The sequence below is a fragment of the Pristis pectinata genome, chromosome 13 (genome assembly GCF_009764475.1).
Source record: "Pristis pectinata isolate sPriPec2 chromosome 13, sPriPec2.1.pri, whole genome shotgun sequence".
Classification (NCBI taxonomy): domain Eukaryota; kingdom Metazoa; phylum Chordata; class Chondrichthyes; order Rhinopristiformes; family Pristidae; genus Pristis; species Pristis pectinata.
Window position 1 is genome coordinate 34,199,249 of NC_067417.1, and position 27,498 is coordinate 34,226,746.

General features: G+C 38.3%; 1 protein-coding gene across 3 annotated transcripts in view; it reads left to right on the plus strand.

The window, feature by feature from the left end:
• The window catches only part of fto (FTO alpha-ketoglutarate dependent dioxygenase), a 282,289-nt gene that overhangs the window by 105,154 nt on the left and 149,637 nt on the right, over window positions 1-27,498 (plus strand). For all 3 annotated transcript variants that reach the window (XM_052028261.1, XM_052028263.1, XM_052028262.1), the window contains one exon: window positions 5,224-5,348. In XM_052028261.1, the coding sequence (XP_051884221.1) occupies window positions 5,224-5,348 (125 nt within the window). The remainder of the gene's footprint in view (window positions 1-5,223; window positions 5,349-27,498) is intronic.

Below are 27,498 nucleotides of genomic sequence, written 5' to 3' on the forward strand. Positions count from 1 at the left end.
CCAGTTTACAAATAGTGTAAACATTGATGTTTAATGACATAGATAGGCCCACATTGCCATTTTTGGAGTGTATGTCCTGATAGGTTACACGGGAAATTAAGCTGAAGATGCTCTAGAAAGATAAATTTGAAATCTTCCTCGGATTCAGAGAAGAGCAGCATTGCAAATTCAGGACCACCAAGATATTGCAGGCTAGTGCTGCTCAAGCCCACTCCCCTTTGCTTCACCTTCCCCCTGCTTTCCACCTAAACTACAGGCCATAAGCAATGACTTAGTGTAATGAAATGCATCTTGACTATCCACAATTCCCTTTATTTATCATGTAAGTGTAACAAACCACTTTGAATTTATTCCTCGAGAATTTTAAATTTTGGTAATTTATTGTGCCATTCTAAAACTTCTCTACTCATTATAGTGCACTTGTTTGTAAAAGATTTATCTTTAAACACAGAAAAAATTCAAAATCATCATTTCGGGAGCTGGCGAGGCAACAGTAGTACATAAGATATAGAATCTGGAGTAGATCATTGGTCTCCTTGAGCTTGTCTGGCATTCAGTAGATCACACATGATTTGTACCAAGTGTATTTTTCCACTTGATCTCTTGATTTCCTTGATGTACAAAAATCTGTTGATTTCAGACTGGAACATACTCAACATGTGACTCAGATCTTTGATGCAGGTATTTCCAAACATTTGCAACCCATTATATAAAGAAATTTCTCACCCTCCTAAATAGCCAACTCCTTAGCCTGTCAGTACCCTTGAGGTCTAGACTTTCCAGGCTAAGTACTGGCTTTAAACTGTCAATCCATTCTGAATCTTACTTGCAATAAAATATAATTTCAAACTTTTAAACTCCAGCGAGTAAGGGCCAATCTTACTCAATTTGTTCTCATAAGACAGTCTCCTTGTCCCAAGGATCAATCTAGTAAATCTATGCTGCACCAAGGCAAGCTTATGCTTCCTTTGATATGGAGACCATAACTGCATTACGTACTCCAAATGTGATACTGAAGATCAGTACAATTGCAGCAAGGCTTCCTTACTCTTGTACTCCAAAACCTTTGCAATAGAGGCTAACATATTATTAGCCTTTTTAATTGGTTGCTCTAGCTGCATACCAACTTTGTCTTTCATGAACCAGCACACCATGATCTCTGCATATACGAACATTTGCTTGTTTCTTACCATTTTTAAAACATTTCTAAAACCAGATTTTTTTATGCCTGCTGCTATTTAAGCAGACCAGAAAACCTGCAGATTTAGTCTTATGTCCATGTGCAAGTAACTTGCCTCATTGGGATAATTGTACATGTCCTACATCTTGAAAAAGATGTAGGATTTGTCGGTCTTGCACCTTATTATTAGGACAGGTCTGTTCCAACTCTAGATTTGCATCCAGCTACCCTAGATGAAAGTGTGTGTATGTAAACATTGTATGAGAGGAGGATTTGGCTTGATTTAGATACATTTGTTGGATGAACAGTATGTTGACATACATTATACATTCTGCCACCTGAATAATGCCAACGTGGCCAAGATCCTGCGGGTTTAGCATCATACTGGCAAGAATGCTGCATCGGTGTGTTCAGCAGAGGAAGCTAAGGGGAAAAGTTAGGTAGAAAAGAAAAAGTAGCTTCTGTAAGGAGGGATTCCCATTTCATGTCAACATACAAAATCTAATCTCCCTGTATGTTAATTGAGCATTTAATTTGAAGAGGATCCAGTATGTTGGTAATCCTAACCTGATCAAATTAAGTGCATTTAATGCTAACACGGAGCATTTAACTGCCCTGTTTAACCCTGAGCTAAAATTAGGCTGGTGTGGAGTAATAACTCCAGGGAGTAGCAGCTTCCCTTTACTCTGGTAGCAGGTAAACAAAAATCTAAAACTCCTTCCACAGAAGTACACATAATAAAGCGACAAGAACAGAACAGTAGGGCTGGACTGACTCAAAGGCCAGTTCTTTTTTGAAGTGTAAGTATACGACCTGATTGAGACCATCTAACCAAAATGAAAAAAACAATGGCAAGTGAAATCATCTGGAGCATGGGATTCAGTATTCAGGCAGGGGCTGATAAGTGGCGAGTAACTTTCATGCCACAGAAGTGCCAGGCAATGACTACCTCCAGAAAGATGGACACTAACCCCTTGACATTCAATGGCGTTTATCCCGTGGTCATCATTGTCCAGAAATGTATAAATTCTTTGCCCACAAGAGCAGATTAGAGACAGCATATTCTGTAGTAAGAGCCACCCCAGAGCCTTTCTGCCATCAACAAGGCACATTAGGATTATGATGGAACATTTCCCACTTGCCTAGATGTACGGCTCCTACAACACTTGAGAAACTTGACATCGTCCATGACAAAACAGCTTGCTTCACCATGTCCACTGCCCTCATTCCTTCCAACACTAGCGCACCTTGCCTGTAGTATGTACCATCTACAAAATGAATAAACTCATGATCTCTATACCAAGAAGGACAAAGGCATTAGGCACATGGTAACACCACCAATCACAGGAACCCCCTCCAAGTCACACGCAGTCTTAATGTGGAAACATGCCATCATTCTTTCATCAAATCCAGGAGCTGTCTACCTAACTGCATTGAGGAAATATCTTCCCCAGAACTGTGGCCATTTGAGACTTAGTAGCAGCACTTCAAGGGCAACTAGGGCCTTGCCAGTGACATCTGTATGACAAAAAATGAATCAATTAAAAAAAAAGGAAATGACAGGCACTTAAATACTGGTGAATGGGGTTGTGAAATAATACACTGTGAGACAATAAGTAAGCAAGAAAATATTCCAGATAAAAATTCATTAAATATAATTAACTATTTCATATTCAACATGGCGTGAATTGTCGAAGAAAACGATTTCATCCGATAATATTTGAAAGTCAACAATAATAACTAAACTAAAATAGTTCAGTTAAGAAAAAGGACTAAATCATAAAATAGGCTGGTTATGTTTAATCCTACCCTAAAGTCTTGGATTATCATTGCTGCTGTTTTCCTGTGGCCTTAAGAGCCTGATAAATTCCCAGTTACCGTCACTAGAGATACAATCATAGTTTGCTGAATCACGCAAAGTATTTTTTGGGGGGTGGCTGCGAATGGTTAAAAGCTGAAGGGTTTAAAGAAGGACGTGTATTGGATAGGGCTGCCTTAGATTTTTGGTAGTTGTAGAAGGACCAGACAACAGTTGCTGAAAAGTGGACCTTGCACAGTTTTGGTGCATTAAGTAAGTGCTGCATATGGAGCTAACATCAAATCGAATGCCACAATAAAATCACAAAATTGGGACATTCTTGTTTCATGTTAGACATTTCAACCCCAAATTGTCTGATAAGGCAAGGCTACCAAGTGAAAACACATTTGCTGGAATCCTAAAACAAAAATAGAACATGCTGGAAATACTCATCAGGTTAGGCCACATCTGTAGAATAGAGTCAACACTTTAGGTTGGAGGCCATTCATCAGGAGTTCTGATGAAGGGTCTCCAACCTGAAACATTTGCTCTGTTTCTCTTCCCACAGATGCAGCCTGATCTGCTGAATATATCCAGCATTTTGTTTTTGTTAAAGCTACCAAGTATAAAAATCATGAGCCAATTAATATATAGAAGTGTGAATTACTTAATGTTTCCTCTGTTCCATATGGTCCTTCATGCCTTAGGCAGTAAATCACACATAGAATTAGAGAATAGTCTCAAAAGCATTGAAGTTGGTTTTCTGTACCTGCGCCCATTCACATGCAAGGCTTGTTGGCCTATAACTGCAGCTGAAATGATCTCTTCAAATCCTAAGAAGTTGACCTTTATAACAACCCCGTCCTAGTGCAGTTTTTTTTTCTGAAAAATCAAAATCCTTTTCCCTCAACGTCAAAAGTAGACAAATTGCTGAGTGAAGCTTGGAATTTTTCTCTTTATCCTCAATTGTAAAAATGCATGTCACCTGAGCAGTTAATATTTAAGTCATAACATGTTAACATTGTTGTGAGCTTAAAAAAACTCATCGCCTCTGAGCTATTATTAGGAACCATGTCTTAACAGTAACCAGGCTCTAACACTCTTATCTTCTGGCTCCAGGATTTTTGATCCCTTACGTCCATTGATTCTAGCCAGTTGTCTGTGGAAAAGCATAGGTGAAAATACAGAGTGGTGTAAATATTTTGCACCAGTATTCAATGTCTTTTGGAATAAAAATGTAGCAAGATAACATGAAATAAAAGTAAAACTACTTGGAGCTGTGGATTGATTTGAAATGAATGTATAATTTAAATGCGTAGAATTTCCAGGAGGCCTTGATATTAACAATTAGGATTGGTCTTTTGTTTTAATGCTTGTGTTCATTTATATGATCATTTACCCCTTTACCCAGGAAGATAATAACAGGTAGATCCAGGCCTAGTACGTACCTGCTTCCTTTTAAAAGCAGTGTTCACTTCTGGAATACTGAAGAGGTCATGCCAATGCTTGTTTGGTGATTTTAGGAAAGAGAGGAATGAAATTTTCATCAGCCTGTAAACATTTGTGCCTTTTGAGTCTTCTGCTAACAGAAGAATGAGATAAGGCAGGCAATGGGACTGCCCAAACTGTTTGTTTGTTCTCCTGACCTGTAGTCTCTAACATAGTCGCACTCAGAGGGATGAAAGTTTAAAAATGTGAAAGCCTCACTCAACAAGAAATGAACAAAGAGCCTCAGAAGACAATTATCTGTCATTAACCTTCATTAAACTAATAAAGAAAGAGAGACAGAAAACCTTAGAGGGAAAATTGTCGGTATGGTTTTAAACAGCAAGCACTGCTTTCAGAGTTTCTGGTAGTTGTCGAGTCAGTTGTTCTCAGGCAAAATGTGCAATTGAGATGTGAAGAATGATTTTGTTTTCTTGTATCTGTCTCTCTTGATAACATCTCTGTTTAGGGTTTCCGAATTACCTGAACCTTTTGACCCTTAACTTTGCTGTGCTGGCCAACTTGTAAACAATTATTTAAAATTGTAAAGGTTCACCCTGAGTGCACCATGTAACTTGATTTACTGGAAATAAATATATTATCCATTTGGGTCATCATTAACTTCATTTACTTTATTGATCTGCTCATAGTAGAAGGGAGTAATAAAGATAATATTGATTCTTTTTTTCCTTGTGCTATTTGCCATAGGGCAATTTTATTAATTTTTAGTTTTATTGTCAGCTTTTTAATTTTTTTTTAGACAAAGCTTCTGCTGTGTGAAATCAATAAGACGGGATGGAGTTTCGAGGAAAAGCAGAAAATTATCCGTTGTCTTTTGCCACTCCTTGAAGAGCGACAAGAATTGAGAAAGATCTGGACGGTAAGGTAAGACTTGCTTTCAGTGTCATCAAGTATTTGTGGTAACCATTACTTCCAGTGGTGCATGTAAAACAGCACCCATTCCTTCATGAAAAAAAATCAATGAAGTGATAAATGGCACTTTTTTGTGAAGGAGATTTTGATGCTGGGTGGGGATTGGAGGATGGCTAAGATATCTTTCCTTGCATTGAACATTTTAATCAAAGGTGGTAACCACCTTTAAAGAAATGATTTTGCATTTCAAAATGCTTAGAGGAAGCTTAGCAGCAGCTAAGGAGTTGTTTTAACCTAAAGCTGAAGGAGAATCTGAAATGTGATTTTACTAACTGTCTTGAAATTCTGCTGGAAAGTTTGTCCCCGGTGGCTGATACACCTATGACCCCTTCTTGTTTGATGTTTTTTCTACCCAGTGAGCCACCTTGAACATGTGAAGCACTAGAGTAGCTCTAACAGATTGTTACCACACACCTCAGTTTACTTCATCAAAGCGTTAAGGTGACATTTAGTTATGAAGCTGAGACGACCCGTGTCATCTGGACTGAAAGACTAACAATAGTATCTATCAACTGCCCAATGTTGAAAGCTATAAAACATTTGCCATGATACTTCCAAGCCACTCTAGCAGAGATCAGGCCGTTGTCATTACACTGAAAAATATGTGCCAAAACAAGAAATGATTTACACTTGTGTCTTTTTAAAAAAAATCAAACTGTTGTTACACCAATTTATTTTTACTGATGAAGGGGATCAGCTGGATTTGATAAGAGCAGCCCTCAACCTCACACTTCCTGAATGTGTTGAAGTGACTACATCACAAGAGGTAAAGGCTGCAGTTTATTTGCCAGAACATAACTTCTGATGGGCAATCTGTTATAGCTGTTCAAGAGCTGCTCAGGCCATTTGAACTGAACATTCTTGACCTTTTCAGAGTAAAGGTCGTTACTTGGTCAATAAAATATGAGAGGTGTTACGGATGGCAAGCTAACATTAAAACTGCCAGCTGTGAGATTTTCAAACACATTCGTCTGTCTGTTTCTCTGTGCGAACTGCAGAGACTGGTAAGGTCAGAATACAATAATGAAAATTATTTGCAGATTACACTGACGCTTTACCACATTAACGCAATAAACATGCTGAATGCTTATTGAGGCAGGATGCATTGGGCTTGATAAATGGACTGTAAAGATGCCCATCTGGCTTCTAGGCTGCCTTTTTAGGGGAGGACAGATTCAGAAAAAAGGCATGGTGGATGCAGATCTACTGACCCATAATGAATCAAAAGTATAGATTAAGTAGAAAAAGTGAGAGGAAAAGGGGCCAGTATAGTTGAGGATGAATATATGATGAATGAGAGAGGGAGGTTCACATTGTGATGAATAGGATGAGATTAATTGTAGGACGGCAGACCATGCTTAAGCAGAGAGCACGGCCTTAAAATGCTGAGAATGAAGCTCAGCTCCAAATGAAGATGTCGGACGTTTAGTTGTGCTCGATGTTCAGCTGCCCGCAAAGCCCTCTGACCCGAGTGCATTTTAAGTTATACTGGATTCCCTTTGTTTGCCATGACCCTTTGTGCTTCCCTACCTCTGTCCTTCACCTGTGTCACTTTAGTCTGCTGGCTCTGAAATAAATCGGGACTGTGCTGAATAGTTGTGAGCCCTCCTACAGACAATAGAAATACTGTTTGATTAAATGCTACATTTTAACAGCCACCAGTTGTTGTTTGATTCCTCTAGAACATTTTCCTCTTGTTGTCTCCTCCTTTTGAATCCTTACACCTCCTCCTTTTCAAGGATAAATAGGATACTTTCTTCTTCATTATTCACACTGATATGTGTAATTGTGAAGGACAATGGAGTGGATTTTTTAAAACTAAACTCTAAGATTTTTTTGGAATTCACAAGAGGAAACAAAAGCGATAAATCGGCAGGCTACTGAAAATGATGAAGTAAAGGCCTGGGATTCAGAAAGCTGAGACTTTATAGAAAAGAATTAGGAGTGTTAGTGTAGAGGTGAAAAGAGCTTCTGTCTGCTTTGCTAAAATTAATTGTGCAGAGAAGCCTAATGAAAGCAGCTTAGAAAAAAGAACAGTTGTTCCTCGTTCATTACTAATGAGATTTTTCATTAAGTTAAATTGCTATTGGCTCACTGAAAGGCAAAGTAAGGCTCTAAACCCTGAATGGACAAGTCTAGCTGGCTTACAAAGCACCTAAGGAGCCACATACAGGTATTTGGAAATAATGTCAGGCTTGTCGACAGATGTTCAGGAGATCGTGTTGGTTAGACTCATATTTCTCTTCCAGGCAGAATATGCAATGTACGTCAGCCCAGGTGCAAGGTGGCCTTGCCAATAAAGTGTCTCCTCCCGGCTCAGAAACTCATACCCACATCAGGGTGCGGGGGGCTGTAATTAACACTCAGAAGGTTTAAGCTTTACTGGAGTGACGTGTGCAGTAATGATAGTGTTAGCTTCCTTAATTTCCCAGTTTCATCATCAATTATACCATGTGTTTCATCCAGTTGGTGCTACCCTCCCATTGTTAATTATAACCTACAAGACTGTTACAGTTAATTTTATGGCAAGCATATTGTCTCTTCAAGGCTCCCGAGCAGCTCATAAATTATCTTGAAGGTGAAATGTAACTTGGGGAAATAGTTATGAAAATTCCATCCATCTCGCTTAGGAGGCGCAGCTGCTACTGTCAGCTGCATTGCCACTGCATTGTGAAGGAATTATGGTGGGTCAGGCCTAGGAGGCAGGGCCCAGGCTGTCACCACAGAGGAAGCCTGTCCTGGCCCTGTCAGACATGCACCTTCTGCCTATCCCCTGTGGCCTCTCCTTTCAAGCAGTAAAAGGCAGGCTGTGCAGGTGTATGGTCCCAGAGCTGTCTGTGTTCATTATTTAACAGGAACCTTCTTTAGGTAGGCAGGTATGAAGACCTTTTTCTTCACTGCTGTCATATTGAGGAGTGGCATTACAGGAGTTGAGAAGTACATAAGTTGTTAAACAGCAAAATACCCTACTGCTCCCTACCTTCCTTGAATCAAAACAGTTAAAGGATCCTGTTTGAATTTTAATAAAATTATATTATCAAATTTAACTGCAGAGCTGTTGTTTTTAACATTCTTAAATAGTAGTCTTTGATTTTTTTTTACTTTCTTCATGCTTGCTGCTTTCTCCTGTCTTGTTGAGGTATAATTTTGCTATTCTTGTGGAGTGTATCCACAAGTTTGTTTCAGTGAGGCAGCACACTTTTTACATTATTTGATTTTTGTTTGTCTGAATCTACATCAGTCCTGTTTAACAAAGAACTTGTGAAAGCACAGTAATCTCTCAACTGTTAAAAATTTATTATTTTTCTCAGAAACTAGGGAGGGGGAAACCCCCTATCCTCTGAATGTTTAAATTGATCATGGTAGAAAGTCAAACTGCCCAGGTATCCAACAAACCTACTGAACACTTTGTAAAACAGGTTTGATGTAGTATGGGATTCGTATTCCATGCTCTGTCAAACTGAAGCAATCTGAAATTACAGGCTCCAGGGAGTCCGACATTATTTCACTCCTGAGGTAAATTGGGGCCTGATTCCAGGCTTGCCTAGCCATTTTAGTATTGCTGCAAAACATACATTAAACAGGGAGCGTAAATGTACACCACTAATCTCATGCCTCACCCAAGTTTTTTAAGCCAAGTAGTTACTGCTGCGAGGACACTTCACCCCACTAGTTTGATTCTGTCCTCTGCTCACCCAGTATCGATCTACATATACTTTCAAGCAAAGGACTCCCGAGGTCACAATTATGAATTGGATCTTGAGTCGTGCTATTCTTGAAGTCAATTATATTGTGCTTGATATCACCAAAGCTGTTATTGATTATTTAAGACTGATTTCTAACCTTTAGTAAATTTGGGCTTAATTAATTTAAAAAGAATGCAAAGTGGTTGTTGTCGTCACTATAATATTTTGGTATAATAATATGCTTTTCCAAGGTAGCATGCTAAATGTGCACACTTAAGAGGCATGGACACCGATTGAGAATGATATTGTTTTGTGGCAGTGGCTCTCAAACTAGTCCTTGCACCTCCTTGAGGGGTCATGACATTATTTCAAGGACATTGCTAGTAGATGCTGGAAATGGAACATGCACATTTGGCTTAGGACAAAAATATCGGACTGACAAGTTTTGATCAGAAGTTGAAGTGCTCATAAATCTGCAGACCAATCGGAGGATGGAATAGCTGCTATCCTAAAATCACAAAGAAATGAAAAATATTGAATCTTTCATTAAACACAGTTGTATCAATTACTTTGGGTATGGAAAAATCTGTCATTTGCTGCAAGAGCTTTTTCCTGCTGAATTGATGAAGCAAATAACATGGATATGAGATACCATGGGCATAAAAATCAAAATGAGAAGTTTTTCAAACATAGAGAAGAGACAAGGAAAACCAGGCTTAATGAAGATGGTAGTTTCTCACAGCTCAGCTATGGAAACCTCTTAAATAATGTCCCCAGGGCAAGAAGCCGTGTATGATAGGTGAGGAGCTTGTTCTGCCAGTATACAAAGTTAAAGTTAAAAAGTCAAAGTTGAGTTTATTGTCATATGCACAAGTACATGTATGCACAGGTGCAATGAAAATCTTACTTTCATAAGCATCACAGGCACATAGCATCATATAAGCAGCTTAAAGACATAGTGTCACTTAAACTTGGCAATGGCCCAGCCAAAATGGTTAATATGTTTTCTTTGTTGTATGGTACTATGAAGCACAGGATGTGCCAGATGCTGGAAGATATCAAAGTTGAGCACAAAATTAAACACTCTATGTTCGTTACATTCAGTCTGTAACTTGATGTTACTGACTCCGCGCAGTTGAAGGGTGACATCAGATTTTCCCTTTCTAATACAACATCCAGAATATAACTGCTAATACCCAGGAAACAACATCATCCATCTCAGTGAATATCTTACTGCTTATGGTGTTCAATTGCTACCAAGTGAAATTCAAATGAAATATTTTGCATATAGCAGTAGTACACACATACAGTGTGCTAAATCTTACTTTTAAATGATGAGAAAAGAAAGGTAAATTCATTTTAATAATTAAGATGATGATGATGGTTTTGAATGTAAGAGGTCATTCTCATATTCTTGCTGTGTCAAAGGGGTCACCAGTACAAAAAGCTTGAGAACCACTATTCTATGGATTACATAAACTGGCTCACAAGATAAAATGGGAGTGCATTCAATATCCAAAGCTGTCGGTATTGTAAAGAATAATTTGGAGAAATGGAGGATGTTTGAAACAAATGAAATTGTATTGATGTCTCAGTTAAAGACACAAGGTGAAATAGTTTGGGTTGCGTTAACAAATGAGCAAAAAAAGGTTCTCTTGATCACTTAATGTGCTTATCCAATGTGTAGCTAAATTAAGCGAGCCAAGAAACCCATTGTGTACCAATTCTGTAGTGAGCTGTAGTAGTGATATACTTCTGGAACTGGTTTGAAACATCAGAATGTAAGACTTAGGAGTGGAAGTAGGACACGACGCCCCTCCAGGTTGCCACGCCATTCAGTAAGATCATACCAAATCTGATCTGTATCTCTGAGTTAAGGAGTGGAAAACAATTATCAGTCACTGCTAGAAGCAACATATATGAATGGTAGCAATGGGATTAGGTTCAAATAGCCTGAAAACAATCACTATCAAGTGTTGTTAAACATTCATAACAACTTGAGTGAAGTGCAATTCGGTGTAAGTAGAACCAAATACTTTCTAGGAACTAGAAACACAACTACCCCTCTGGGAGGATAGTGGTAACATTTTATAAAACAAGGGCAAGTGCAGATAAAGTAATCATTGGTGATTTCAACCAAACCTGTGTTAAGTTGAATATTCCTGATAGAAAGTAGATAACTGAATCAAAGCTAGTGTTAAGAATACCATTCTCATCTAGATCTGATTATTAATAGTGAACCAAGAAAGTATCTATTGGACAGTAGAATTGTAACTTTTACTATTACCACGTAACCTGTTCATATGGAAGTACTTTGCGGCACCGTGGCACAGCAACTGGTGCTGCACAGCCCCAATCCAGGGTTTGATCCTGACCTCTGGTGCTTTATGTGTGGTGTTTGTATGTTCTTCCCATGACCACATGGGTTTTTCTTGGTCACTCCAGTTTCCTCCCACATCCCCAAGATGTGTTGGTTGGCAGTTTCATTGGCAATTGTAAATTACTCTGAGTGTAGGTGAGTGGTAGGAGAACTGGGAGAGTTAATGGGTATGCGAGGGAGAATAGGTTAGAAGAACAAGGCGAAGGATTGGATTGATGGGATTGCCATGAGAACCAGCATAGAATCATTGACCTCCTATGTAGTAGGAAAATATAAAATATGAGAATCATACTAGAAACATACTTAACCACCTCAACTTTATATTTATAGATTTCAAAAGTAACCTTTAATTAAGTGCATGTTAAACCAGCAAATATCACTAAAAATCATCACTGTAAAGAAAAACGTAACTTTTAAAACCTTCATGTTAAAATTGTATGATAATTATATACTGAAGAATATAAGAGTATGCTAATGGACCAACATGAGATCTTTGACTAAATAAAATGAGAATAGAAAAGAAAAACTAACTACTTGAGCATATGGGGGAAAAATGAGGAGCCAAACCACTAGAAAGCCAGAGGAATTGTCTAAGTTAAAAATATAATGCCATTGGTGGAAAAAAGACCCTTAATGTATATAGACACAAGATATGCTAAATATTCCACCGCAACTCATAAATAGAAAGAAGATCTTGACCATGAAACACAATATTTAAAAGAATATTAGTTTTGTAGTTGTAAAGGAGTAATTAAGAGAGGAATTTAGAATTCCAAAGTTTTAGTGATCTTGAGAAAATTAAGTCAGTGCAATAAAACCAGTTGATAGAGTCTTGAGGCTCATAGTTGGCGTCATTAATCTTGAGTGCTGATGCAAACAAGGTAAAAAAAATTCTAGAACATTGGTCAGGATCATGAGTAAGTCTTTAGACATTGGTGAAGTTTAACAAGAATGAGATTTTCTACGTGGCAATGACTTAATTTTAAAATATGCAAGTGTGAATCAGAGAAAATGAATAATATGACTTCTTTATGACAGAAAGCTATGTGAAATGTGCCGTGTGAAAGACTTCCAATAAGGCCAATAGTTATTTTAGTGCATGGTAGCAAACAATAGTGACAAAATAGAACATAATCAAGGGGCTTAAAATTGGCCTGTGGGCATTTCCTGAAGGTCACCGTTTGGTTCCCTGTTGATTTTCATTCACTGAAATACCTTTAAGTTACTAGCAATTCCAAAATTGTAAGAACAACTGAGGGCAGCTATAGATTTGGATCAAAATTTGTAGTTAAAATTTTTTTTTAATTAATATAATTAGGCAATAAACTTTGAGAGTGGGAGTGTTGAAAATATCAATAGATGCACCACATTGAAAGTGAAATATTAAAACTATCTGGAATATTAGTATGTTTCATAGTGCAGTACATACACACAGAGCATATATATGCATGCTGTACTGATAAGATGATACTTGGCTTATTGTATTAGGTTTCAGGCAGCATACCACAAAAAAATCCACAGGCATTGACGAAGGTAAAGAGCAACACAATTCCATTTGTAGGAGGAAATAGTGGAAAAGTTTGTACTTCGTGTTTTAGGAAGGAAATGCTCAAGGTGATCCTTGTTGAGACTTGTACTGCAACATTAAGTAACTGCTTAATACTTTAAACTAAACCAGGAAAATAAAATAATTAAGATATGAATTGAAATGAGTAATGTAAAATCAAAGCCAAAATAAGAATAACTTTTTATTCAAAGGATGACAAGATTTTATTCATGTAATTTTTGGGATATGGGTATTACTTGCAAGCCCAGCATTTATTGCAGATCCATAATTACCCTGGAGGAGGTGGTGCTGAGCCATCTTCTTGAACTATACTCCCAACCTCCTGTTGAAAGTGCTCCCATAGTTCCTGGATGTAGACCCGGTAGCAATGATGGAATGGTCATTTATTTCCAAGTCAGGATCATGTGCAATTTAGATGGTAAAATGCATGTGGTGATATTCATGTGATCCTGAAGATTTTACCCTCCTTGGTGGTAGAGCTTTGTGGGGTTGGGAGGTGTTGTGAGAGTAACCTAAGCAAGTAACTGTGGTGCATTTTATAAACGGTACACACAATAGTCATTGTGCACTGATTATAGAAGGAATGAATGTTTAGGATGGTTGATGGGATGCCAATAAAGCCTTGTCCTGGATGGTGTCAAGGTTCTTGATAGTTTTTGGAAATGCATCCGCTCAAGCAAATGGAGAATATTTCAAAACATTCCTGAATTGTGCCCTGTAAATGGTGGAAAGGCTTTGTGGTGTCAAGAGGAGAATCACTCACTGCAGGATACCCAGGTTTCAACCTGCTCTTGTAGCCACAGTTTTGTGGCTGATCCAGTTGAGTTGTCTAGTCAATGGTGGCACTAAGGATGTCAATAATGGGGGAGGTAGTGATGGTAATGCTATTGAATTTCAAGAGTAAGAGGTAGAATCTTGTTTTGGATGGTCATTGGCTGACACTTCTGTGTTCTAAATGGTACTTACCACTGGTTGGCCCATGCCTGAATGTTGTTTAGGCTTTCCTGCATGGATTGGTTGATTGCTTGAGATATTGCAAATGGAATTGAACATTATGGAAATCATAGGCAAACGTTCCCACTCCTCGTGATGGAAGGAAAGTCACTGATGAAGCTACCGAAGATGGTTGAACCTGGGACACTACTCTGATTAAACATCTGAAATGATACCTTGGGAACAGCTCTTGGGTCTATGTTTGTTCCATGGATGGGATGGGTCTGGAGAGAGTGGTTGTAATGAAACTCAAACTGGGTATCAGTGAGCAGATTACCGATGAGTAAGTCTCATGTGATAACACTATCAGAAACATCTTCCATGGTTTTGCTGACAAATGAGAGGTGACTGATTGGATTTATTCTATGTTTTGGGAACAAGATATACCAGGGCAATTTTTCATATTGTCTTGTTGAAACTATACAAAAAGGGGGGTTGGCTAGTTCTAGCTGGATGTTTTATCATCCCTTGGTGTTTCCAGTGCTCTCAGCTGTTTCTGGATATTACATGGATTGAGTTAAATTAGCTAAACACTAGCTTCTGTATTGGTTGTGGTCTCAAAAAACAATCTACTTGGTGCCTGCATAACATAGTTGTGAATGCTACCTTTGTCTTTAGCACTTACGTGCTGGGGCCTGCCATTGTTTAGGATGGAAATTTTCTTGAAGCCTCCTCCTCTATTTAGCTGTCCACCACCGTTCATTATTATACGTGGTAGGACTGCAGAGCTGTGATGATCTGATCTGTTGGTTGAAAGGTCACTAAGTTTTGTCTATTGCATGTTTTTTTTTGCTGTTTGATGCTGTTTAGCACACAGGTAGTTCTGGATTTCTACTAATGCTTTTAGGGACAGATGCATTTGCTACACGTAGATTGGTGAGCACAAGATCAGTTAAGTTTATCCCTTCTGTTCGTTCACTCTGGCATCTATTTCCTTCAGAACTTGGCCCTCTTAGTTATGGTGGTGCTACCAAGATACTTCTGGTGACAGACAAGTCTCCCACTCACAGTACATTCTATACCCTTGCTACCTGCAGTACCCCTTCCCAATATTCAACATGGAGTAGCACTGACTTATCAGCTGAGTGAGGACAATAGATGGAAATTAAGAGGATGTTTCCTACTCATATTTGTTCTGATGTGATAAGACTTTGCAGAGTCTGGAGTTAATAGACTCCTGCCTGCCTGTATAACTACTGGGACATCACCTCTGATCTCTCTTGCTGGTGGAACAGGACAAACCCAGTGATTATGACAGGGGGGTTTGCCACATTGTCTGTGCGTATGAAAATGTCATAGTGTTGCTTGAATAGTCTGCAGGACAGTTCTACACTTGTTCCTTGGAAGGATTTACAAAGTTAACTGGTCCGGAAGTGACTTATCCACATTCATATTTGGTGTATAGGTTGATGCCAGAGAGGGTGGCAGGAAAACAAAATCATTAAAGGCATTCAAAAGACAATTCTATATACAACATATAAAACAAAAGCTAAATTGTTCCTGCTGTATTCAGTGATAAGCCAAATTGACTTGCCAATTCTTCTGCTCTATTGATTTCATAAGCAATGAGCTTCCTTGACAGACTGGCACTTGTGGACGAAAGAAAGTATACAAATCTGCAGTGATGCTGAGGAGCTAGCCCACTGCACCCATCAGAAACTTATATGAACATTGCTCATAATTTTCTTCCATAGATGAGAAATTGTTTGCAGCAACCAGACAAATTTACTATATACCTGATGTGAGATATCTGCAGGGCTTCATGAAATGGCACCTCCCACGAAGATGTAAGGATAAAAGAGAGAGCTTATCCTGTCATGCAAATCTTGCCCAAGCCCTAGTGTTGTAACAGCGTGACACTATGCTGTTCCCTCAACTAAGTTTTAGTCAAAAGAAACTGGAAGAAAATTTAATTTGGAAAAACTGTTGAAACCACAAAACATGTTTAATTCACGTTGCAACATGGATTAATAAAAAGAAGCAATACGACTGACTCAAAGATCAAACATTAATGTGTGTAAAAAGCCCACATTCTAAAATTGCATGTCATGAATCAAAAACAGCACTGTATGCGAGTTTTTAACAAACTCACATATTGTGGCATTGAAAGAACAAATTTGAAAATTGTCGTGTATACTAATGGTTGTAATGAGTGCCCCAGGGTGTTCCATCTGGAATGGGGAACCTGGTGCTGATTAAAGCACTAGCCTGCACCTCATGCTTTAATCATCTTTCTATGCCCTATTCCAGTACAAGATAATGATGGAACTAGTTTTGGCTGATATACCAAAAAAAAATTAAATCTTTAGCCTTCTGATTTCTGGGGAAATACCAAAGACAAAAAATTAAAAAGCTACAAATAATTATCTTGTGTAAAAGAAAGGGACATGAGGGTGCATATTTAATACTGAAGTGTTGTTACAGGAAACTCCCTTGTTTGGAGCTTTGTAAAACTTTTATAGATTTTCCTTGGACATATTGAAAACATTTTTTTACTTAACCTGATGGAGAAACAGTGATGCTCTTTTAATACAAAGTGAGATCATTTCCATGAGATATTGATGCTTACTGCAGCCACATTTTTCACTGCTTCTCTGGGCATGCTCTGCTAAGCAACTCACAGTACTGACAAATAAATATGTAATTATTTCTATTCTGTACATAACTATCCTGTTGTAAAACAAGAATTATATTTAATTTTTTGACTGAAGCAGTAGCCATTTTTCATTTGATAAAATATTGTAATAGATGTCTGACTAAAAGGGTTGGTAATACACTTTCTAATAGTTCATTCAACTATTGGAAAGAAGTATCCACTGATGTAAGAATAAATCAGTCTTTCCTGGAATACTTAATCTGCAAGATTAGTGTATATTTTTTTACCTTCACTTGGCCTCCTACATCCATTTCACTTCAGTACACATAATATGTGAGGATGCCTTTTGCTAATGCCAGTTTTGAATAGGTCTCAAATGTACTTTGGCTTATCTTGTTTTTCTTGTTATCCTGCATTTGGTATTATTCCTGCAAGTGGATTATAAGATTATAGGCAAGACCTGCACATCAGGGTTGGAGCATGGTTCTGATACCCTAAACTGATACTTCAGTGACTTTGGACTTTGTGACATTGCTAGAGGTGAAGGAAATGGTCAACACAGCTTCAGTTCTGCTGAGGCAACTTGGTGATCAAAGAAACTATTGAAAGGAGAGCAGGTAGTTCTCCAGTTCTGTTCAGATCCATCCTCTCCTTCAACCAACACCAACAAAAAACTGATGAACCTACTGTTTGAGCATTCAACTAAATGCTCGTTTGTGAGAAAGGCTACCATGATGCCTCCAAAATAATCACAGCACTTTGAAAAACAACTTATTCCATGGGACACTTTGATAAATGCAGAGCTAATTAAGCACATCAATGATATTTGATTATTTTTCCAAATACAGGTTGCAACAAATTTTAAACAGTTCCAATTCATATGTTTATATACTAGCAATTAATACTGTGAAACATGCTATACGTTTTTGTTTACATAAATCAGTACCTGCACTGCACTGCAAAAAAAGGATACAGAATTGAAATAAAAATCCCAGACACTAGATCCCACTGAGCAATATTTCCATAAATGAGAACATGGGCACATTTTCTTGTCAGTTAGACTCCAAAGGAAAAGTTCATCCACTGCATCACTGAATGTGCATGACTTGTAATTTTGAAATACCTGTTTTATTCCCTTTTGGGGAATTACACTGTCTATATCAGATACAGGAGCCAAACAATCAGTACAGTAACAGGGCAGTTTGGATTTCATCATATATATAATTAGCTGTGATGAAAAGAGAGCTTCTGGCTTCAGTTCAATTCTGTACTGGTCAGAAGCAATGAGAAGACCTTTAACTTCAAATTCTGTCATTAAGAAATCTGTCTCCTCTTTAGACTTAGGGAAACTGGCATTTCTGACAGAACGTGTAAACAGATGCGAGCATTGTTACTAATGACAGGTGATTATAAGTGGCATGGGTGCCAGGGTAATTAAACCATTCCGTGACAGCAACATTTGGTGCTGTGGTATTCCTGCATTAGAATAATTGTTGCAGCACATTTTCACCTGCTAGGCCACAGCTTCGAACATCATTAATTTTGTACTGGAACATGGTGCCTGGAGAAATGGACTCGGGCTCATTTTCTGCAGCACTTATGCTGGGTGCCCGGAGTTCTTCAGTCTTGCGGCAGCAGTTCTGTCAGTGTTATATGACAAGAAGCATTTTGCAGTAATGACAAACAGTGCCTATGACTGACAGGATCACTGAGTGAATTGAGCAAGTTCAATTACGAGAGAAAGAAGGTAACCTGGGATAAAACCAAATGGTCCAATTGTGCTTGGTTCTGATCCCTTGACTTCCAATCATGCTACAGAAAAGCAAACAGGTGATACCTTTACCTTTCCTAAGTCGTACTGATAAAACTGTTTAGATTTTCTTGTTTGAAATAATCTGACTGCAGTATGTTTGTAAAGTGAAACACGATAGTAAAACAAAGGCTTTGGCACTACTCAGTCTCTTCTGTCTTACCCACAGAGAGAGGTGCATTGTTATTCTCCCAAAGAATTTATCCAGGACATAGATTCCAGAAATCAATACAAGATAAATGATTGTTCTTTGAACTTCCCCCTCCGACTGTGATGGTTATATTGCTGTCATTCACCTGTAGCCAACCTGACGCCAGTGTAATGGGAAAGCTTGCTGTTGAGAGTATCTTCTTTTTCTGTTGTCATTCAGTGCCATGCACTTTTACACTTGTTTTGAGCCTGATGCCTGAAGCTTTAGATAAAGTTATACTAAGGAGCTTAATTAAACTGTCTCAGTCTGCCCTCACTCAACTGCCTTTATGATATCATTTTAACTTGCAGACATTCTTAGCTACTGGAGCTAGTAGCAGCATGTTTGTGACAAGAAAATGAATAAAAAATATTTACTGTGTATTAGCACCTTTTCTAATGTCCCAGAAAAATGCACTAGCTTTGTAAATGTTCTTCAAAATGATTATTTGCACTCAACCATAATAGTATTGAAAGGGTAAAAAAAAAGTCTGTGAAGCATCTTGGTAATATCCATTGTATATTATGCGTATATATGATAAGGACATAAGCAAAGCATCCCATTACTTTCTATGCAGAACTTATAATCTATTAAACAAACATATGTGTGGGTGCATGGTTGAATCTGGAGGGTAGATGATAGAAGTGTGGTGAGAGTAAAAAAGAAATTAAATGAATGTAGGATGAGTGTAAATGGGTGTTGATGGTCAAAGTGGACTCCTGGAACATAGAATATAGAACAGTACTGCATGGGAACAGGCTCTTCAGCCTACAATGTCTCTGCTGAACATGATGCCAAATTAAACTAATCCCTTCTGCCTGCACATGATCCATATCCCTCTATTCCCTGCATATTCATGTTCCTATTTAAAAGCCGCTTAAATGCCACTACTGTATCTGCTTCCATCACCACCCCAGCAGTATGTTCTAGGCACCTACCACTCTGTGTAAAAAAAAAACTTACCGTGCACATCTCTCTTAAATGTTCTCACTTGCACCTTGAAGCTATGCCCTCCAATATTTGACATTTCTACCCTGGGAAAAAGATACTGACTGTCTATGCCTCTCATAATTTTATGAACTTCAGTTCCCTGTCAGCCTCCGACACTCCAGTGAAAACAATCCAAGTTTGTCCAGCCTTATGTATCTAATACCCTGTAATCCAGGCAGCACCCTGGTAAGCCTCTTCTGCACCCTTTCCAAAACCTCCACATCCTTCCTGTAATGGGGCAGCCAGAACTGCACACAATTCTTCAAGTGCTGCCTAACCAAAGTTTTATACAGTTGAGACGTGACTCATTGACTCTTATACTCAATGCCTTGAACAATGAAAACAAGCTCGTCATATGCCTTCATTATCATCCTATCTACTTGTGTTGCCACTTTCAGGGAGCTATGGATTTAGACCCCATGATCCCTTTGTACACCGATGCTGTTAAGGGTCCTACCATTAACTGTATACTTGCTCTTTGCATTTGACCTCCCAAAGTGCAACACCTCACAGTTTACCTAATACGGTGGGCTGAAGGGCCTGTTTCTGTGCTGTATGTCTCTGTGACTCTATGACTTGCTCCCCTGAAGGATATGAATGAGCCAGATGGTTTCTGGGACAATCTGGTAGTTTCATGGTCACCAGTAATGAGACTTTTTTTTCTAAACCCCAGATTTATTTATTTGCTTGAATTTAAATTCCCCACCAGCTGTGGTGGAATTCAAGCTTATTTCCCTGGATCAATCGTCTAGAACTCTGGCTTCTAGTTTAATAAATTAGCCACAACCTTGCTGTACTCTCTGAAATACTTCTGCTTCAGTTTGGTTTCTTAAAGATGAAACTGTATTCCAAATTGTTTCAGGATTATAAAGATTGGCCACGTAGGGGCTTTTTTAATCTAGCTCCCAACGCGTATGTCCCTTTGGATGGTGGGGTTATGGTTAACTTGCTTGATTAGTAATCTAGAAGCCTGGACTGGTGATCTGAAAACAAGAATTCATGGCAGCTGGGGAATTTAAAAATAGTTAATTAAATATTTTTATATGGAACACTGGTATTAATAATGATGTCCACAAAATGACCATATTGCCATAAAACCCATCTACTGACACTTCAGGGAAGGAAATTTCTTGATTTATCCTTCTTCTTTTCTTGGGCTGACTTTGGGATCCAGGATAACAGGCTCCCATTCCTCTTCTGTTGGTTCCGAGGTGGCTGATGAGGCCAATGTAGGACCCTCAGATCCTGCCATACATAGGTTAGGAGGTTCTTGAGGGCGTGGGGTCCTTCTGCCATTTACTCTGAGCTTCTGGGTCCTCCGAATTAATGTAGTTGAGTTTGCCAATGCCATCTGAATCCTCCTTCCTTTTGAAAGGTCATTTTGAGCAGTTCTCTGAAACACAGTGTGAATTAGTCCATCCAGAGGCATAACATACTTGATCTTCATTGTGTGACAACTCCAGGAAAAATGTGAGAAGCAGAACCAGGCACTGTAAATGGCATTTTTCAACCTCACCAAAGCCTTTGACTTCATCATTTGAGAGGGACAGTGAAATGCCCTCCTCAAATTCAGCTGCCCACAGAAATTCGTATACTTGCCCAACTATGGCATGCAAGCCATGATATCAACCGGTGGGTCTACAATAGAACCATTCTCAAACAAGTCTGTATCATTGCCCCAGTATTTTTTCAGCCTTTCTTGCTGTTATATTGCGTCTCACCTCTAACAAACTTCTTGCAGGAGTGCAGCTAATCTTCAAAGCTCATGGGAATCCTGTCAACAAGTGGAGACTACACTCCTGAAGCAAGGTTACCAAAACCTCAGTAATTTCCTGCAGTATTCAGAGGATGCTTATATTTGTGCAAGCTCACTGACTGAATTCCAAACCTTTGTTGGTGCTTTCAATGAAGCATATGAGAGGACAGGCCTTACGCTCAACATCCACAAGGCAGAGGTCCTCTGTCAATCTGCCCTTTTTTCACCACACTGCCCTCCAACAATAAAGGTTCACGGTGAGACTGGAAAATATCAGCCATTTCCCATATCTGGGGAGCCACCTCTTGGTAAAGGCACATGTCGACGATGGAATTCACCATCACTTTAGGTGCTCCAACTCAGACTTTGGTTGAATAAGGAAAAGGATATTGAAGACCAAGACCCTCAGATCTGGCAACAAATTTATGGTGTACTGGCCAGCAGTGATCTCTGCTCTTCTATGCTTCTGAGACCTGGATGACCCATAACAGGCATCCCAAATCACTGGAAAAGTATCACCGACTCTGTTTCCACAAAATCTAAATTCACTTGAAGGACAATTGAGCCAATGTCAATGTCCACTTCCAGACCAACATCCCAGTATTGAGACCCATAGTTACTCCCACTTGTCTATATTGGGCAGACCATGTGATTTGCCTGCCCAATACCAGACTCCTGAAACAGACACTATTATTTGGAAGAATTTACCAGGCAGACAGAGGAAAAGATTCAAGGAAATGCTCAAAGCCTCCTTGAAGAAATGCAATATCCCCAGACTCCTGAGAATCTCTAGCCCATGGCCACTAAAAGTGAAGGATCATTTTGAACCTCAAGGCCATGAATTGAGAGCACACAGATGGTGGAAAGAGCAGACTACATTTGAAACTATCCACCTGCCCACACTGGCCTCATGAGCCACCTCAGAACTCTCAAAACTAGAGTGGAAGTAAGTCAACCTTGATCCTGATGGATTACCCAAGAAGGAGGTAAATAGAGAATAGGTTGAACCTACTGTGTCTGGGGAGTTGGTAGGAGCCACTGAAGTGCACGAGGGCATCACTGCATGTATACATTTGGCCTTGGGTGGTGGTGGGGGGACAAGGTTAAGCGTGACAGAATGGAAATATTATGAAAAAAGAGTGAATTTTATTGTTACTTTCCAGGAGGACTAGAAGTACAAATGTAATAGCCTTCTTGCTTTTTTTTAAATTTCTTTTATCTAGATGCTACTCTGTCCAAAACTATAAAAAGTGAAAAGCATATCTCTTTTACTCTTTTATGTCAGTATGCTGATTTACACTTTGAACTTTGTTTTTTTTCTAATTGAATTGTCCGGCCAAGGCCCAACAGTCAGTAGAGAATTGATGAACAGCTGGTGCAGTGGAGAATCTTAGCCACAACTTTCCAAAACCTTCTCGGCACTGTTGCCATTAGATTTATAAATGAAATCAAGATAGAAGCTGTATCCTACAGACATCATCAAATTCATTAAAGGTTTAGAACATCAGAGAACTTCCTGATTTATGAATGAGCTCAGTGGTATGTTGCTTAGACTTTAACATTTTGATTGCTGCTGAATACTAGCAAGTTTATTTCTCACTTTCACCCAGTCTCATAAAAGATAAGTTATGGAAGACAATTTGTAATATTTGCAGAGAATTCTGTTACAAGTCTGTAATATTCCCTCACTTAAGGCACAAGAACAGATTCTTATTCTAGCTCCTCCACACTATTCTCCAAATATATTTAAGCTTTTGGTCAGTTTTGCTCTTAAGATTATCAGTGACAAAATTTTAATTTTACTTTTGTATCTTAAATATGAAGAACATAGGTTGTGCCATGTGAATGTGGAATAAGCTCTCTTCATCATACATGGCTAATCATTATCATTATAAGGGCTTAGAGACTGGCTAGAGGGAGTACCTCAAACTCTTAAAGAGTAGGCCATTCAGGCTTTGATTCTGCTCTGCCATTTGCTAAAATCACAGATTATGTTTGAAGGCAACAAGCTAATGGGCAGTCCTCAACTCCCATCCAGCTTTCTCAACTGACCCCATATCTATAATGTTAGAAGTCCAAATATTTATTGATGTCAGCTACAAATATACCCAATGACAAAGCTTCAACAGCCACTGGAAATCTCAAATATTTTTAGATACCCTGGACATCAACCAGTTAATAGGTTTTCCCCATTTAAAATATTATTTTCTACCTTTCTTACAGAAGTAAATTACATCATGTTTCCTGCATTATGTTGCAATTCCCTCCTTGATAAATCAGTCCACCTTCTTTACAAACTCACTGGGTTCAGCATGTTAGCCTACTGGTGCTGATATGTGTCCAGTTTATTGTGCATGCTTGTGCACTTTTGCTTCTTAGGAGTCTCTAGCCATCACACTGGGAAAGGTGCCAGTGGTAGGCAGAGGATATAGTTTTTTCCCAAATTTGATCTCACAAATGGAGCTAATGTCACATATTTAACTGACATGGAGGCTCCAGGGCCTTAATAGCAGAATGAAGATTCCCATTGCACTATTTAAAGGGTTCATTAATTCCTTGTAGGTTATTTATTGATGATGTATATGGAATGTTTGTCAAAGTAAGTGTCAGTTTGTAATGACTTTGGTTTGTGAAGTTTACATGTAAAACAGAAGCAGAAGCAAAACCAAATTGCTCCCAGATATGAGTGTTATTTTCTGGAAACTTGGGAGTACAGCATGATAAGGAGTATGGAGAGATGACAATCTGGTAGAAGGGCAAGGATGAGAAAGGCAAAGGAGGGTCCTCAGTAGAACGCTCTTCCACTCAGCATTCTCTGGGACCAATTTTCCTACATGCACCTCATTAAGGAACCAATGCATGAAGCGTCTGATTTAAATAAAGAATTCCTTATTGAAATAGATCACATTTTGCAGCCACTACTATTGTCAGGCTATGCCAGAGCTCTTTTCTGAGTTTATGTGTAGTTTTGTGGTGGCCATCAGCTGTTATGCTCCTGACTTTTTCTAGAGTAAAGTTGCTGCCATCATTTCCGAGGCCATTTTAATGAGGTCATAAATACTTTCTGTTCCAGGAGGGTAGAATTTATCTTGTTTGCCTTTGCTACAGAGTATTGGGCAAATGCTTGCAATTCAACTTGTCTTCACATTGCAGGCACTTCTTATGAACTCTGAGATGTATTGCAATTGGAAAGCGTTCCACTATGCGAGAGCTGTTACATGACCGTGAACTTTATGTCATGATATTCATTGCCAGGAGTTGTGAAGGAAAAGTCAGATGTGGTCAGAAACAACCCCATATTTATAGAGTTGCAAATATCATTATCCCATTAAATTTCTCGGCATGGATGTTGCATTTTTGTTTATTTTTTTCTTAAAATTTGATGATTTTATGTTTATTAATTGATGATTCCCAATTTTAATTTTAAAGAGGTATGACCTAACTGATGGTTTGAGTTTTTTCCAGCTGTTTTTTAGGTGGGATTTGTCCTGGTCCCACCACTTAATGACATCCTTGCCAGTGAGGAACAGGGCCAATAAGTAGCCAATTGACACCTGTTTGGAGTTTTTGGGACTTTTTTCTTAGATCAGTGCCAAAAACCTGTGGTTCACTACTGGCAGGAAACTCTAGGCCTATATTTTCCAGAGCTTGTCGTTGTGAGCATATTAACATTTTAAAATGGTTAAGATTTACACTCTTGAGTGTTATTTTACTGCAAGATTGCTTTTGAATTTAGTTGTGACATTTAACATACACTATCAATTACAAATACACAATAAATGTGTTTAAATAATCAGTCAGATTCTCTCCAGTGACTTATGCAGAGTTTGCTTTGTGCCTTTTCTTAAATGGCACAAAGGAGGAGATGATCATCAGGAAGATGATTGTAGAAAGAACATAACTCTGCAGCCCAGCACCCTTATAGATTTTAACTGTCAGCAGGGTGGAAGGAGTAATAAGTTACAGTCCTCAGAAGCTCACTGCACTTCAACTTCATCTTCAATATGAATGATATTTATGGTGTGAGATTAACAGCCCAGAATATTTAAAACATAAGTCAATTTTCTAAGAATTTTGGAAACTTAATAAACACCAAGGAAGAGATTATTGTAAAAAAAATACTTATACTAAGACATCTGATTAAAACATTGATCACTTTAATATAATTTTAAAGAATGTATTTTGCAACACTAATGTTCTGGCCTGTAGTATTGTGCAATATTTTACAGATAAAGATGTTCTGCCAAATCCTCTGCAATAGTTTATGATAAGTAATAGATTTTCTAACAATGCAATGGGAAATAAACCACAAAATGCTGCAAAGCCTAGCAGGTCAGGCAACATCTGACATTAACCTGAAATATGATCTCTGTTTTTCACTCTGCAGAAGCTGCCTGACCAGCTTGATATCTCCAGCATTTTCTGTTTGTCAAATTTCCAGCATCTGTAGTAACCTGCTTTTGCTTTTGGATAGTAATGGGAAAATCTAGGACTTGGTTATGATTTTTCAGTATAAAGAATTTGTTTACAAACTGAATTCCACTTAGCAGTATTAGACTGAATACTTCCAACACTGTCTTCTGAGAAATTTGAGGCCAAGTGCCAAGATGTATAAACTTAATCTTGGATATACGAGTTAAATGTGTCAATCATAGTTTATGTGCATAGTACGCATTTCTGAAATTCAGTTCCTGTGCTAAATGTGCGTATCATATGTGTAGCACATGCATCTAAGGATGAATTTCTACTCCTTACACTCACAGCAAACACACCTGAAGGGGAATATCTTACAAGTGATAAGCAAACTCCCATACCTTCCAAGGTCACCACTTGGCCCAAGAACAACATTAACAGCATTCATGTTAGGAAATCTTAGTGACGGGCTCCCTGCCCTCCAGTCAAACAGTGGATGTCAGGTTATGAGCCTCTTAATTACTACAAAATATCACTTCCTGTACAAAAGTAGAAGGTAAATAGTACCCTCCATATGTTTCCTACTTTGCATGATCTATTGAGCGGATATTTTTCTATTATAGGAGAAACCAATCACAATCATAATCCAAACTGAAGAGTTGGAAGCACCTGTGTGAAACACATTTTCCTTAAATGTCTATATTAAAAAGGTCTCTAGGAAAACATTCAAAGTAAGAATTTAAAGTAAGAAATTAATATCATAAGCCTTCACTTTCACTGCAGATTAAAAATAATTGCAACAAGCCATTTCAGTAGTTTTCAGGAATGTCAGTTTTTAGTTCTTAGTAGTATTTAACTTTTCTAGTCGGATTTTCACACAATTGTTGGGTCAGCACCTGAGGTGTTATGAACTTACACTAATGATTCCTCAAACAAATTGTATTGCATCTGATCTGACTGTCAAGGAAATTTGCCACCCTCCAAAAGAGTAGAAATTGGCAATAACCCTGAGCACTTGCCAGTAACTGTGGTTAGCAGAGAACGAACAAAAACCACTAGCAAAATTGTGATTCCCTTCTTGCCTGTGAATGTTTTGTGATGCTCACATTTAAAAGAGAAGAAGAGTAACCAATATTTAAGAGGGTTGGGGAGAAGTAGTAAGTCTGTTTCATTACTTGCTTTCATCTTCTTTTGTGAAATCTTAAAAAAATTATCTAGGTTTGATGCTGAGGCAGGAAGGAGATGAAAGCATTCTACACACGTGCTGAACATGAACCTAAATGACAGAAGCTAGATGAGTTGAATGACTTTTCCTCATTCTTGGCTCCTTGTGTTCTTATGTAATATTAATGTAGTTTTGAATCTGTAAACAAGACATCCAATCTTAAATTCTGTGCACTAGTGCCATTGTTACCAGAGGGTTTATTTCATTTATATGACAGTATGCAGCATTGTATGTGCTCTTTCATTATTCTTATCTTTAGTTTTCAGTCATGTCATTGTTGTCAATATATTTTGTTTCATTATATTAAGATGGTGCTTATATAATTAGAGTCTTATCTTAATATCATAGAAAAATTATCAATGTTTTGATATGCAGTTATAATTGCTTTCAGGAGATTTGCAGTTTGTATAATTTTTACTTTAATGAGGAAGCTTTAAACAGTTTATGGTCAATCAGTGCATCAACAAAAGGCTGCTGACTTAAATATGCAAACATT